The sequence below is a fragment of the Simochromis diagramma genome, unplaced genomic scaffold, assembly GCF_900408965.1.
Source record: "Simochromis diagramma unplaced genomic scaffold, fSimDia1.1 OVJJ01000746.1, whole genome shotgun sequence".
Lineage (NCBI taxonomy): Eukaryota > Metazoa > Chordata > Actinopteri > Cichliformes > Cichlidae > Simochromis > Simochromis diagramma.
In genome coordinates, this window is record NW_024386757.1 from 753,630 (window position 1) to 765,020 (window position 11,391).

The 11,391-nt window shown below is 41.7% G+C and overlaps 1 protein-coding gene across 1 annotated transcript in view; it reads left to right on the plus strand.

The window, feature by feature from the left end:
- Positions 1 to 9,744, plus strand: part of ddhd1b (DDHD domain containing 1b) — a 30,374-nt gene extending 20,630 nt beyond the window's left edge. The window contains exons 10-13 of the mRNA XM_040026911.1: positions 264 to 328; positions 483 to 661; positions 1,406 to 1,663; positions 6,245 to 9,744. Coding sequence (XP_039882845.1) covers positions 264 to 328; positions 483 to 661; positions 1,406 to 1,663; positions 6,245 to 6,429 — 687 coding nt within the window. The 3' untranslated portion in view covers positions 6,430 to 9,744. The remainder of the gene's footprint in view (positions 1 to 263; positions 329 to 482; positions 662 to 1,405; positions 1,664 to 6,244) is intronic.
- The last annotated feature ends 1,647 nt before the right edge of the window (positions 9,745 to 11,391 follow it).

Genomic DNA, 11,391 nt, shown 5'->3' on the forward strand with positions numbered 1-11,391 from the left:
CTGTATCATGGGTCCAAAGTGGGAGCTGTTGTGGCTGAAGCGCCACAGTTATGTATCTTATTAACCTGCTGAGATAATAAGTACCTATTTTAATGATCAAGCTATTCATATCTTGTTCAACGAATACTGACAAAGATAATGTTACAAAAGGTTACGGTAGTATTACACTAATATAAATTAAAAAAATTTAAAGACAAGCTTACAGTCATGATTAAATTGTGTCTTTAAAATACCTAATGAGTTTAAACATTTGTTTGTTTTAGGCGTACAGACTGGAGCCTCTAATCTTAAAGCACTACAGTAACATTGCACCTGTTCAGATCCACTGGTAAGAAATGTCAAGTGTCTTGTATATAAAAGATGTTTTCCAGCTGTAAAGGCTAGAATAAAATAAACTTTTTGGTTTTGTGTGTAGTAATAACTATCATGTCATTTAAGTAGGACAAAATGTTTCATTGAGCAGAGGTTGATGTGATGTGCAGGTACAACACTACCAACCCGGCACCGTATGATCTGATCCGGCCCACGCTGCTCAATCCCCTGAAGGAGACTGTGTCTGTCTCAGATTCAGAGAGCATCCCTAGCCCTTGCACGTCTCCCCCCCAGCCCCGGCGGCACTATGGAGAGTCAATCACCAACCTGGGCAAGGCCAGCATCATGGGTGAGGATTTCGGCAATAGAGTCATAGATGATAGGAGAACATTATATATATGTGATTTTTTTTAACTTCTCATGTTTAAAAATCAGTTTAGTGAAATAATAATATCTGAAATGGATATGAATGCCAAGTAAAATCAGATGATGTAAGCTGAGAGAAACAGAAGATGCTTGAGCTGCTGATATTGTAGCAGGCCCAGCACTGGGCAGTAAACAGTTTCTAAACAAATCAATAGAAGCAATTAGCTCTGGAGAGTAACTTTAACTGGATAAAAGACATTTGATATTACACAGCAGATATAGAGGTACTGCTTCTAACACTATTAGAACTTCACTCCACTAAGCTCCCAAAAATTTAAGATGAGACAAGCCAAGCGTTTTTAGGTCATGAAATTTGTAGAGCACTAGAACGATAAAAACAAACATTTCAAGGTGACATTTTGCTGCCACAGTTGTGGTCCACAGACAAGGGTCATGAACCTGTTGCCCTTTTGCCCCCTTCGAGTGACTCCCTGAGGCTTTGAAAAACATGAGAATTAATACGGTTGGTGCATCAATCCAGCTTTTTCCATTACTGCCCAATACCTTGGTTGTGGGTATCCGGAAAACCCCAAAAGGGAGCAGTTGAAAGAAGAAAAGGGCAGAAGACACATGACTTTTTTGAACACAGTAAATATTGTTAATGAAGAACTTTAGATTAGGAATACAAAATAAGATGATCTAATGCATAAATCTAATTACCCCTAAGGTGCTGCAAGTCTCGGAAAGGGAATTGGAGGAATCCTATTTTCCCGCTTTTCCCGTTCCAGCGGCCAGGTGGGTGGAGTGGAGGAGGAGCCATCAGATTCTGAGAGTGGGACCTCTGATGTAAAAAATGTGGGAACAGGAGAGGAAGAAGTAGCAATGGCAGAGAAAGAAGACAAAGACAAACAAATAATGGAGGAAAGAAGGGAGGTGGAGCCTGCCATGTCCCAGTCCACCTCAGCTGTCTTGGACATCACCTCATGTAAGTGCTGTAAAGTAAAGCATCTATGATTTGCTGTGGTTATTGAGATCTTAAACCAACGTAGCTGCTCTTCAGGGGCTAGAGCAGATCATCCACTAATCAGAAGGCTGGTAGTTCAATCCCAGGCTGAGTCTGAATGCTAAAGCATCCTTGGGCAAGAACTCTGAGTTGCTCCTGATGCATTCATCAGAATGTTTGTGTCACACAGAATCTGTGTGAATGATAATTAGAAAGTACTTAGCTATAATCTCTACAAGTAGAGAGTAGTAAATGGGTGAATGAGACATGTATAAAGTGCTTGAGTAAAAGAGTACTATATAAGAACCAGCCCATTTACCATTTCTTTTATCTCCCTGTAATCATTTTTCAGAAACTTTTTTGTGAGTCGAAATCATGTTTGTTCTGTTAAGTCAGTTCAGTTCAGTTCTATGTATATAGTGCCATTTCATAACAACAGTTGCTTCAAGGTGTTTTATATTGTAAAGATCCTCCAGTATCAGAAAGAAACCTCAACAATCACATGACCCGCCTACGAGCAAGCAACAGTGGGTAGAAAAACCTCATAACCGGAGGAAACCTCCGGTGATGTGAGCTGTGAAGGATTATACTTCTTGGATCCTTCACCGCAGACATTAACTCTGTGGATAAAACATAAAGTTCACCAGGGAAGACACAAATGATAACAGGTTGCCATTCCTGGACTGTGCCGTGCACATTGAAGAGAATGGAAACCTCAACACTGAAGTTTACTGGAAACCCACACACATGGACCAATACCTCCTCTTTGACTCCCGCCACCCTCTGGAACACAAACTTGGAGTAATCAGGACCGAGGGAACACACACGTGTAAAGGAAGCTCTTAAAACATGTGGTTATCCTAATTGGACTTTCATCAAGTCAGCAAAGACGCACAGAAAAGAAGATCAGACACCAACTAGGGAGGATCAGAAAGACAAAGTCAACAACATTGTCATCCCCTATGTAGCCGGTTTATCAGAAAAACTCAGAGTCTTCTCCAAGCACGACATCCCAGTCTACTCCCAGCCACACACTCAGATACAAACTGGTTCATTCCAAAGACAAAACTCTTAAACATAAACTTAACAACGTGGTATATGCTATACAGTGCAGTGAGGAATGCTAGGACCTCTACATTGGAGAGACCAAACAGCCACTGGATAAACACATGGCACAACATAGAAGAGCCACCACCAGGGTACAAGACTCGGCTGTCTATCTGCATCTAAAGGACACAGGTCACTCTTTCGAGGATGCCAGTGTTCACATTTAGGACAGATAAGACAGATGATTTGAAAGAGGAGTGAAAGAAGCCATCTATGTCCACTTTGAATGACCATTATTGAACAGAGGGCGGGGCTTAGGACACCAACTGTCAACCCTCTGTAATCCAGTTTTGAGATCCTTCCCAGACGCTTTAAAGCCCACTCACATCCTGGGTCATTTGACTTCAGTAAATCACATGATAGGGTGAGGCAAGGTCTTACAATTTGTTCACCCACACCCGTTTTCACACCTTGGCTCATGTGATTAGGTAGAGGAACAATAGGGGGTCCATGACCCTCTTGTGGACACTCCACAAGGCTTAAATCCGGGAATCTCCACCAATTGCTCTTAGAACTGAAGAAGCTTCTTGGATGAGATGTAAAACGTCTTCAAGAAAACTTAAAGAAATCCTGACGCTTTTCCAAGCTCCTTAGACTAGACCTTGGTTAGTTTTTCCCCAGTTTAGATTTTTAGTTTAGTTTATCTCCATGTTCTTTCGCCTTTGTTTTGCATGTGTTTTGGCCTTCAATAAACAGCTTGTTTTTTGTTAAACCTGATTCCTGCCTTGAGCGTCTGTGTTTGGGTCCTCTTAAATAAATACAGGGTCTGCCACTGCACTGCAATGAAGTGTTTTGAGCAGATAGTATTCCATTACCATCACTAGGAAGAGCTGCGAGAGGAAGCTCTTTGTGGACTCAGCATTCAACGCCATAATCCCAGACATCCTTTCCCACCAAACTGGACCACCTCCACATCCCCCCTGCCTCCTGCTCCTGCATCAAAGATTTCCTAACCAACCGGCCTCAATCAGTCCGACTTGAACCCCACCTCTCCACTCTACTCTCACTCAGCATCGGGTCCCCAGAGGGTTGCATTCTCAGCCCCCTACTGTATGTCCTCTACACTTATGACTATACACCAACCCACACAACCAATGTCATCATCAAGTATGCCAATAGCACCGTGATTGAGCTCATCTTTGATGAACATGAGACAGCATGCAGGGTGGAGGTAAAGAGTTTGTCCCACTGGCACTCAGAAAATAACCTGAACCTCAAAAGAACTCATCATGGACTTCAGGAGGCACAGACAGGTCAAATTCCCTCCCACCCATCCATCCTTCCTTCCTTCCTATTATCCGGGGCCAGGTTGCAGGGGCGGCAGCCCAAGCAGAGAAGCCCAGACCTCCCTCTCCCCAGCCACCTCCTCCTCGACCAGGTGTCCGGGGAGACACCAAAGCGTTCCAAGGCCAGCTGAGAGATATAATCTCTCCAGCGTGTCCTGGGTCTGCCCCGGGGCCTCCACCCGGTGGACATGCCCGGACTACCTCACCCAGGAGGCTCCCATCCTTTTCAGATGCCCGAACCACCTCAACTAGCTCCTTTCGATGTAAAGGAGCAGCGACTCTACACTGAGCTCCTCTTGGATGGCCGAACTTCTCACCGTATCTCTAAGGGAGAGGCCAGCCACCCTTCGGAGGAAGCCCATTTCCGCCACTTGTATCCACGGTCTCGTTCTTTCAGTCATGACCCACAGCTCGTGACCATAGGCGACCGATACAGTGTCCGCATCACTGCAGCCGCAGCACAAATCAGTCTGTCAATCTCTTGCTCCTCCTCCCGTCACTCGTGAACAACATCCCGAGATACTTAAACTCTTCCACTTGGGGCAAGAACTCATCGTTGATCCGAAGTGGGCACTCCACCCTTTTCTGGCTGAGGACCATGGCCTCAGATTTGGAGGTGCTGATTCTCATTCCCACTGCTTCACACTCCAAACCATTCCAAAGCGAGCTGGAGGCCATCACCCGATGAAGCCAACAGAACCACATCATCCGCGAAAAGCAGATACCCCAAAGCAGACACACCCAGGTCCTACGCTCCTCGCCGCCGCCCGGCTCACAATGCACCCGACCCCTACGGTGCCTTGTGCGGGTGGTAGGCCTGCAGGAAGATGGGTCCATGTCCCTTTTTCTGGCTGTGCCCAGCCAGGCCCCATGGACTAAGGCCCAGCCACCAGAAGGTTGCCCTCGGGCACCCTCCCCAGACAATGTGCCATGGGAAACCCTACCACAGGGGAAAAAAAAACCAGACAACATAGCCCCGGGGATCCCTGGGACACACAAATCCCTCCAACATGATAAGGTAGCGATTCGCGGAGGGGAGGTCCAATTCCCTTGCATCATAAATGGAATATAGGTGTAATCTGTCTCCACCTTCAGGTTTCTGGGCACTCACATCTCCGCCAATCTCACCTGGACCCACAACACCATCACCCTGGTAAACAAGGCCAAGCAGCAGCTGCACTGCCTCTGTGTCCCAAGGAAGAGTAACCTGGACCAGAAGCTGCTGCTGGCCTTCTACCACTCCTTAGTGGAGATTGTGCTCTGCATGGGTGTCTGGTATGCAGGGGCCACAACTGAGAAAAAAAAAAGACTGCACAGAGGTTAATTAACACTGCCCAAAAAATCATTGGCTGCCCTCTGCCACCCCTGGAGGCCATCGCCAGCTCCTCCTGTCTCAAGAAAACTAGGGCCATCACAGGTGACCCCTTGCACCCCGCCCACTACCTGTTCGACCTGCCGCCCTCTGGTTGGCACCTAAAGTCAGTCAGGTCCCACACCTCAAGACTCACAAACAGATCCTTCTCCTTGGCTCCCCCACACCCCACCCACCTCACTAATCTGAGCCATAGTCTGAGTAACCCCCATCAGTCAGGCCACACACACACACACGGACTGTCTTCAGAAGTATTTTTTCTTTGCAGTACTTCCAAGCACTCTATTGCTTTTTATATATTCCTCTTGATTGTATATATTTCTCCTCTTTGTTATTTATTCCCGCTGTCTGCTATTTATATTTTATAGAATAGAATAGAATTCAACTTTATTGTCATTGCACATGTCACAGGTACAGGGCAACGATTATTCCTGCACAGCTGGTTTTGTGCACCCACAATTTTGTTGTACATGTACAATGACAATAAAGGGCTATTCTATTAAATTTATTGATGAGAAAGAAAGGTTGGTGGTTACAAATGTATGCGTACATTTAGTATTTATAAATATGTTTTATGATCTACTGTAGTTTACTAATGCATACCTACAAAATATTCTATGTCTGGTTAATAGTAAGAGTTTAGGCCAAAAGTAGAAATTTTATTGCTCCAGTAAACTGAAATGGAAACCACATGTTGCATAGTGAAAAAAAGTCAAATGAACTTCTTCAGTATGAGTATTCAGCACCAGCCTGGCTGACATGATCTTAGATCCTAATATGGCATTTCTTCTGTTGCAGTGGAATTGGAGAGACGCATTGACTTCGAGCTGCGGGAGGGATTAGTAGAAAGCCGCTATTGGTCAGCTGTGACTTCACATACAGCCTATTGGTGCTCATATGATGTGGCTCTGTTTCTCCTCACCTTTATGTACAGACAACATGAGCTTCCTGAACCTGCTGAAGACAACTCAGACGCCACATAAGTGCAAAGTGAGAGTGGGACCTGTACGCCTGAGTCAATTTACTTTCTTTTTCCAACTTTTGAAATCCAAATTCAATTTCAAAAATGTTGGGATGCTGTATAAAATGTAAATGAAAACAGAATTTTCAAATTTCAAATTCCGTTTTATTCACAATGCAACAAAGAAAACATATCAGATGTTAACACTGAGAAAATTTACCATAAAAAAAACCAAGGCCTTTTTAATTTTATTGTAACCAAGTCTCAAAAAGTTTGCACAGTTTCACGTTTACCACTGTGCACCACTACCTTTTCTGTTGTAGCTGGACTTCTGCGAGAGGAATGCTGCCTCATTCTTGTCTGTCTATGTTGTGTTGCTCTAAAACCTCTATATACATTTCAGCATTGATGGTGCCTTCCCAGATACATAGGTTGCCAATTACATAGGCACAAATGAAACCCTGTACCATCAGAAATGCAGGCTTTTAACTGGGTGCTGATAACAAGCTGGGTGACGCCTCTTATCGTTAGTCCTGAGGATAAGGTATTCATGTTTTCCAAAAACAATTTCAAATTTCTGTTGTGCGTTCAGAGAACGTTTTTCTATTTTGTCCATTCTGAGACAAAGAATGGACTGAGACTGTCTTCTCTGAGCTTTGACCCAGAGAAAAGTGATCATGTTCACATATGGCTTAATAGAGCTTTAATCTGCATGTGTAGATGGCACAACAAACTGTGTTCAGACAGTGATTTCTGGAAGTGTTCCTGAACCATGCAGGGATTTCCATGACAGAATTATGCTTGGGAATCTAAAGACTACCAATCTCATAAATCCTTGAGGAGACTGCTGTTGTAATTTGGCACTATATAAATTAAAATAACATCACTCTAAAACCCTAACCACTAACCCTCTGAATGCAGCTTGTTGTTGGTTCACTGCTGTATAGTTCTACCTCCTTTGCACCGAATATATATGTGTAGCATGGCTTCTTTAATGGTTCCTCCTCCTTTTGTAATAGCGATACTAAATTTAGCCTGTTTGTAGTTTTGGAGACCCAGCACTGCACCCTTGAAAAACCTGTACCTAGCCAGGCCCCTGTAGTTGGTGTAGGAGAAGGTAGTTTTACAAATGTGTGCCTTAAAGCAGATATCCCATAAACCGGAGAGGAAATGGTGTTTCGACACTGTGTCAAGCTTGTGAAGTGCAGATGTTTTGAAACACTGCTCCGAAGCATGGTTCAAAACACCTGGGTCGCATGACCACAACTAAACAAGGTTTTGGCGCACTTCACCCCAATTTCAACCGGTGCCAAACTTGCTCCTTCTAGGCATTACAAAGCACCAGGATTCCAATGTTTCAAGAATCTGAGTCATTTGTAATTACTGAATTAATGTTTATGATACTATTACTTCAATTAAACACTGGAATCTATAGTGTAATCAATCCAATATTATATAGATATATACATAATATGTAAAGACCTCTTTTGAATGATTACTAGCATCAAGACAGAGACTGGGGGCTTCTAGCACAAAGCTGACACTAACACCTGGAAAGCTTCAAAATCAACCAAAGACGTCCAAAGTTTGAAGGCTTTGAGGAAAAAACGAGACAGACTGAGCTCCAGACAGCTGGAAACCTCTGTGGTTATTCCAGTAAACACAGCGGTCTTTTCTAAGAATGATTTACTTTGTAAATTAAGTTGCTGAAAGCAATATGACTATTAACAGAGGAAGAATTTTGCTGAAGTACATCGATCACTATAGTCACAGGCTGCCACCCATCTTTAACGGTCCCAATATTTTTCTGGCCTCCAAAATATGTGTTGATCATAATTATTAACAGTCTGGTATAATAAGTAGCTTTGTTTGGAATTGTGCAGAGCTTGTCTGTGCCAGTGTAGTGTACTGGTGTAGTGAAGGTTGGCCAGCAGATGTCATCATGGAGACGGGTTTCAGATTGTTTCAAAGCCTCAATACAACTCTGGCACAAATGCTTTGAGTGTTTCAGTGTTTCACAAAGTCTCACTTTGCCCATCTATAGGTTTGATTTACCCCATTATAACTGCCCTAACACACAACAAACACAGGGGACATAACTACTGGCTGATCAGTCCAGGATGACACATAAGGTAATAACAAATACTAACAAATTATGTAACACCAAACAAAACAAAATAACTGTTAGTTTAATAACCTCTTCAAATCAATAATACTCAACAGAATACAAAGTAAATAGACAACTCATAAGTCAAAGGAAATATACAACTTAAAATTAATTATATATTCTCCCCCATGTAAGAGGTACACTTGGTATGGCCCAATCAGCTCTTCCTGTATATAAGTATCCCAGAATGCATATTGTTTTGCCCAACTTCAGCGGCGTTGCTGCACATGCAGCTGTCACAAGCCTAGGAAAGTTTGTTCTGTTGTCTTATGTGGAAAATTGTGAGATGCACATGTTTTTGTTCTTTTGTGCTGGCCTACATCACCATCATTTGATGCGTGAAGTTTAGATTAACCATGGCAGAATTGCTACTGTAAAAGGAGCGACAATTAAAAGGACTTCATAGTCAATATGGGCAGTAGAAATAACTGCAGCCACAAAAGTGTGTCCTTTATTATTTAAGAAAAAAAGTAATTTAATGTTATAGCAGCCTGCGTGTTTTATTATCATGTTGAAATTGAATACTGTTTGTGTCACTAACGGCGTAACTGGCTGCAAAATATTTGTGAGTTGCCTTGGAGGTGATACAGCTTGAATCCTCACTGTAATCAGTACTATTGCATAAAATATAATAAAAAATATGAAAATATATATTTATAAAATAAAAATGAAATTATAATATACAAAAATGACCCTTCTATCAGAACAGAGGCAAAAAGGCAAAATATAACAGTGAATTACAACAATGCCTAGTGTGAGTCTATATATTAGCAAAAACTAAAACCTGTTTGTAGATTCTGTGTTACCCAGAGAATAGCTTTGTGCGCCAATTCAATTTTAAACAATTTTCTTAAAGGCCACTTTACCTAACTCAAAGCATCCAATGGAGATGTGCCATGTACATTAGCTGAACTGTAAAGACACAAGCATGCAGAGAAGCTGACACTAACACCTCACACTAAATTTGCTAATGTACTATGCATACATTAGAATTCAGAGAAAAGTTTAACCTGCCAGTTAAATGTTTTAACTTGTTTTCACTGATCCCTTGTAATATGTGTTTGCACTTTTGTTTTTTAGTTGAAACCCATTATATGTGATGTCCTATATATGCATCGGTGTAGAGAATTTGGGGGCCAACAAAAATTAGGAGACAGCTAACAACAACAACAACAAAAAAAAACAGTTTCAACCAAGAGAGGTCTAGGTTCTGCACAGTAAGGATAAATTATATATCCTTTCTGTGTGTAGAACAGTTCTGAATTTGAGAATAGGTTGTTGTTTGTTTGTTTTTGCATTTTTAGCTTGTACCTTAAAAAGTCCAGTCAGCTTGTCAATTGTTTTGAATACCAAAACCTACAAAAAGTACCCTTGGATTCAAATGTACTATTATTTTAAATGTTTGTAAAAATATAGTGATGTTTTCATCCTCAGTTTAATATTGAATAAAATCAGATCTAATATCAAATATGTTGGACATGAAATATTATGTTTTCTAAAAATTGTTAGGAAAAGGCCCTAAATGTCTGATGATGTGGGGTGGCCAAATACTCTGCATTGCTGTAAAAGGTAGCATAGCAAGGATACATGGTAAATGAAGACGGTTTTCATGAATGATGCATGATGATACATACTGTATGACTTTAAATCATAGAATCATTAGATTGCATTATTAATAGTACTGGGTGGCAGACTGCCCTTTAACTATCACTGGTGCTGATGGTGGTCCTCTCTGCTGCGGGTATCTTTTGTGTTGGAATGTGACTGGAGGCTTTTCTCCTTTTCTGCATTACCCTGTGATAGGTTTGTAGCTTAAACCCATTCGCTGGAACGTTCAAGACAATTCAACTACACAGCAAAAGCAAGACGCGAGTAGGCAAAGTTCTTTGTGTTACTCATGCATGAGGGAGGCCTTCCTCGTTCCACCCACTTGACCTCCGTCAGCCTCTCAGCCAGGTTCCCTGTAGCACTCCTTTTATTGTGGTCACATGAATATGCATAGGTTCATTAACATATGACGTTTCATATAGGTATACATGTGGACAAAGAATACCTCGTCTGTGTGTGTGTGTGTGTGTGTGTGGGGGGGGGGGTCAGAGTGTGACCCCATAAACGACTTCCCTAAACCTGCTGGTTTGGAAGTCCAGCAGTTCATCTAAACAAAAGGAAGAGTAAAACAGATATACATGTGTTTGCTATACCATATATCAGTAAGAGCAGATATAACCTCTCTCCTGACCTTAAGTTGTGTGTGCATGCCAGAGTGCTCTGGGAGGCACACAGAGTCTCCACAGACTACTAAGGATCAACCCTCTACCAACATGACATCGATTATGCAACTCTAAGCATGTATGAGTAAATATTTCTAAGCATAAATGACAATCCACTATATAAACCTGACACCCTGGAAGCAAAATGAAAACACTAACAATATTGAGAATTAAAAGGTTTCCATATCACATTGAGAAACAGAATATGTCTTTTGTCATCAACGATGCTGTTTACATTTTGTACAGTGACAACTTTTTCAGTCTTTTTTTTTTTTTTAATAAATGTATTTATGTCAAATGTTACTTTGCAACTGATGAAATGAGAAGTCTAGCTAACACCATGTTTCTGTCTAGCTACCCACTTCTGCCTACATTGTACAGTTCCTTCATGATTGATGTGGCTCTTATTAGATTCTTGTTTTTTTTTTTCCATTTTATGATTAAAAAACCAGGAACATACACTTCTTTCTCTGGTCTTCATTTTACATTGTGAAAGATTTAATTTGCATATGCAGAACACACTTCTGATTTAGCACATACTATTATG